The sequence below is a fragment of the Diabrotica virgifera genome, chromosome 2 (genome assembly GCF_917563875.1).
Source record: "Diabrotica virgifera virgifera chromosome 2, PGI_DIABVI_V3a".
NCBI classification, from domain to species: Eukaryota; Metazoa; Arthropoda; class Insecta; order Coleoptera; family Chrysomelidae; genus Diabrotica; species Diabrotica virgifera.
The window spans coordinates 268,270,947-268,275,810 of NC_065444.1; the positions used below are offsets into that span (position 1 = coordinate 268,270,947).

At 37.1% G+C, this 4,864-nt stretch overlaps 1 protein-coding gene across 1 annotated transcript; it reads right to left on the minus strand.

Annotated features, from left to right (window-relative positions):
- Positions 1-668: 668 nt before the first annotated feature.
- LOC126880979 (uncharacterized) lies at positions 669-4,538 on the minus strand. Its single transcript, XM_050645062.1, has one exon. The coding sequence runs from the start codon at positions 4,536-4,538 to the stop codon at positions 669-671; it is 3,870 nt and encodes a 1,289-aa protein (XP_050501019.1).
- Between the last annotated feature and the right edge of the window lie 326 nt (positions 4,539-4,864).

The window sequence follows — 4,864 nt, forward strand, 5'->3', positions numbered from 1 at the left end:
CGATGACTCTAGGTTATCTAATCTTAAAACTAGGGATTTTTCCGACTCCTGTTTTGTGGCAGGCTATCGAAGACTTAAAACTAAATCGGGGAAAGAAGACCATTAAGTTATCGATTGTCTTAAGGTCATCTAGAGTTAACCAGAACGTCACATTAATTTGCCTGTTATATATAGTTATGTGGTCCATATCAGATATCTTTTAGTGGTCATAACTAAACATCTTTTTATATGGGCTAATCTTAATAATTATACTTAATTTAGAGATAATATATATATACGAAACTAAGATCTATTAGAATTATCATATTATATAAAAACAATGAGTAAGGGAAAGGTTGAGAAAAGGAATGTAGCAAAAAGGGTCTGCTCCAGATATTTTTAGCACTAAGTTAGCTGTAATACATAAATAATGTTTTCAAAAATGAGTATATTCAATCAACTAAATATGCTAGTCTGAAGTATATTAAAATGATTAGTGGTATTAAAGGGAGATAAGAGGAATATAATAAAAAAGTGTTTGATTCAGATTTATTTATCAATATTGTAGTTATAATAAATAAATTAAGTTTTAAAATATAATTATATTCAATCAGCATACATCTTAAAGTTAATCAAATCATCAAGGATAAATGTAAAAATACTGGCTTTTCACATTTTTACTATTAAATCTAATCAACATCCATCTCAAGATTATTAATTAAATAGTGCCCCCACGGAAGCGTATCATAAGACTCCGGAAGGTGATATCTTTTATCATCATTGGGGCTGAGCGCAATCTTGCTTTGTGTTATGGTATAAACATGATGCTTATCTGAGCGTATTAGATTCTGCGAGGCTGTCTTTGTTGTAAAGGTATCTAAACACTCGACGTAGTCCTCGAAGGTAATTTTAGTGTTTACAACAGATTTCTTAACCCCCTTCGCCTTCTTTGTCACACCATAATTTCTAATAATGATTTCAATCTCATCGTCCTCATATTCCTGATCTAACAACTTCATCCTCCTTTTTTTGATGTCATTATCTGTGATAGCTACTTTTGTCGTATATAATTTAGATCGGAGCCCTATGTAGTCAGTCATGATGCATCCATTATTCTCATCCTTCATCATACCCAACACCTTCTTGTTAACCTGAGGAATGCCATAACTATTATCTTTAGGATAGTCAGACGTGTCAAAGTGCTGATGGCAGTCTGTTTTCATAGCCTCATAGGGATCTTTTCCCCGTATCTCCACGATCACACTATCAGTATCTGTATAGCAAGTCGTAAAGTTCTCACCAAACCTTCTATCTAAATACCCATAGTGAAAATCGTAGATCGTGGTTTTAGCCAAATCCAATATACTCATGCCCACATATATTGGTTTATCTAACCATATTTCTGCTCTATGCATCTCGACAGCTACCAAGCTTTCATTAAAAATAGTAGCATTCTTAAACAGGGGACTGCTTATTCTAGCTGCAGCTCCGTAACGACCCTCCCATTCAGTAAGCAATTTAATATCAACGCGCTTGCGCACATTCTCCATGGTCTTGCCGAACACAGAATTGTTCATAAGCTTGAAGAGATTTTTCTCAAATTCATTTTTCGCTGCCTTCCGAAGATTTGTATTCAGGTCAATATACCTCTTTAGCCAAGAAGACTGCTTAAATTTCAGGGCTCGGTGAATCTTTTTGAGCACCAATCCGTGTGCTAGCGCTTGCTTCAAGGCCCTGTAATGAATTACGTATCTTTCTTTATCATGAACGGTAGCCATTAATTTGGTTTGCTCTCGCGGTCGTTTAGGAGGAAGCATAGTTTTAGGGTTTAATGATTGGGGGCAAAACGGAAGATCTTTATGACGATCGTGGATATGTTGGGGGTACTCCAGATCAACCTCGAGAAAATACCCTTCAGAAGCATCGTATGGAATACTTAGAATATCAATGTTGGCATCGACCCACTCGAACCCTCCATACGGAAGGAATTGAGACATTGCCCAACCATATTGATTATTTACATCGAAATACATCAGATAGGAGTCGGGCTTTGAAGGATCGTAAGATGCCATATACTTGTTGTTGGCGTGAACGCGGCGTTTCGAGCATACTTGACTCAAACCACCGCGAATACCACGCTCCACAAACAAAAACATATCTGGATCTGTTAAGAGCTCCAGTTCCTGTTTTGTATGCTTAAGCATTGCATCCCACGTGAAGCCGGGAAGAGTAAAGTAATGAGCTGGGTCAAGATTATATGTTTTGAGACAACTGGATCGAAATTGCTCAAAGACGTCCGCAAGAAGAAGAATGTCTGTTTTCATGTATAAATCTATATAATCACCGAGAGTGGAACAGGAGAATGACGACCAGACATCTTGAGCTCTACGATAATGCCGACGAGGACATGGTTTATCCTCAAGTTTATTGTAAAAAGACTCGATAGGAGGTAGAGACGTGTCACTAAATTTTGTAAATGAATCAATATAATCATATGGCATGATTCCTTTCTTAGTTAGAAGATAGAAATTCTCCTCAGGAAGCGAAGTATATTGGGAGCGGAGATTAGGATATTTTATCAAATAAGAAGAGAGCTTATCGAGAGAAGAAGCCATGAATCGAAAACTATCGACAAAACGGAATTTAATTCGTGCATCATCAATGTGTTTCGTAAAAGAGATATATTTTTCCTTAGTAATAGGAAGAAGATCTACGGGGCCTTTGATATGTGAAGCAATATCATTAACAATGAAATGGGCGTCATATCCGCTAAGGTTATGAAATATCACTGGGATAGTATGAGCATCTTTGTAATTAATGTTGCACCCTTCATGAGCTGCCCCTCTGTAGTTATTATCTGGAGTGAGGTGGTCGTGGTCCCGAACTTTCTTATCATCGAGGGAGAAGCGCTGCTCGCAGATATGGCAATGAGTGGCTGCCAGAAATTCACTCTCTTGCTGAGATGTCATATTTATATCATATGGGCACATAAAAACTGGAAAAACATTCTCGGCAAGTTGATTAAGTTCATCTGCGAACCATTTCATGCAATCCTTTCCTCGATATGATCTATAAAACGATAGGGTATCATCATATGAACATTTGAAGAAATACCCAACTGCTACAGGAATATGTTCTTGGTGTTTCTTAGGATCTCCTGTACGCTTCAAAGCACTTTCGAGATCTGCATATACGGCGAAGGGGGCTTTAATCTTATTCCTGAAATTCTTAAATCTTAGCATTTTACGAGTTTCTTTTGGCATTTTGATGGCTGTTTCATTCATTCTATCACAATCGTCGGTATGGGCTTCTAGTTGTGCTGATGATGAAAATGGTTGTAAACACCTATCACATATAAAATCTGATCGCCCTTTACAGCATGTCTTATGAAAATTTAACTTTTCCTGTGATCGAAAGTAATGTAGGCAGGCATCACAGAAATATTTTGTTCCATTTTCATTGCTCAATTGTTTGGAAAGGAGGCGGGATATATTTTTTATCCAAACGTAATGATATCTAATCGGACCTTGCTCATCATATTTATCTTGAACATGAAGAAGATTCACATGTTTATCCTTCTTGTTCTTTGTTAGGAAGGTTGGGAGGATCGTACTGTTCTTCTCCTTTTTCAAAATGTATACGTTGATTGAAATATTATTCTGCTTTTCAAAATTCGGAATTTGTTTGATGGTCATAGGCCACTGAATACCTTTAAGTTTTAATATGCTCGAGTAGTGCGGATAAGATGAAATTAAATCGATATGTTTAGTTGTAGGGTATAATGCTGATATGACAGCCCATGCAAAGCATGCCTCGTCATCGTTCTTAACATTGATACATGCCTTCTTTCGCTTTATGTGAGGGGGAAGTTCAATGTAGGAGGATCCAAGTTGCGGCGTAAATTTGTTAATGTTGACCCCCAGGTTAACAACTGCCTTTAGAGCCCATCCAGAATCGCGTTCTTGGAATTCTTTTAAGTCTCTGGAGATGGGCTCCACTACTCTCTTTTCAAACCACTCATCCAAGTTTGTGTCTTTGTATATGGGAGAGTTTGAAGTAGTGAAATACTTGGTTTCATTTAGGATCATATCTCCGCTGGCTACTTCAAATTCCCCACCAAATGCCATATTCACCTTTACTGCCTCATCAGTCTTAAGAGCGTTCTGAATTCGTCGCTTAAACAAAGCTTTGCAATCTACCAGGAAACTACTCGGGTCCTTGTGTTTAAGGTTTGAGATGACACCAGTCCGAATTCTTGAATTGAATGCAGATATAGAGTCATCCCATTGTACCCTCTTGTACGCAGTCTCCGGTCGAGAGTTAAGTCCCGCGCCCTTCTTCTGTTCGGCTTTTAGTTGGTTTCTTAATGTTTTCACCTGCCGCATCTGGGCTTCGAGGTGCTGCTTTTCACCAATCGTCTTTGCAAACCTCATCCCATTATGTATCGTTTTTATAGCTTTCCTACACTCTACTAGCCCGTTTTTAACATTATCTTCCTGATAATCAGTTTTAATTAAACCTAAGATGGATGCAATTAACTGAATAAGTTTATTCAACATGTTTAAACAAAAAAAGCCAATATTCAAATATATGTTAAGAAAAAAATGTTCAAAAATTATAAATTTTTAAAAATCTGAATCAGAAATACAAAAATTTTCAAAAAAATTAAAAATCTTTGAAAAATTGCAAATATATCACTCACCAGAGCACGTCTAAATGATTTAAAACTCACCAGAGCACACGTCTGAACGCTAGGAATATCTGAAACAGAATGAAGAAAATATCTTAATGCCGAGTATTAAGATATTCTTCTAGTCGGACGGAAAACTGAATGGTATTAGGTTATGCTTAAAAGGCCCCTGAATTGTGTAGATTTGTGCCTGTT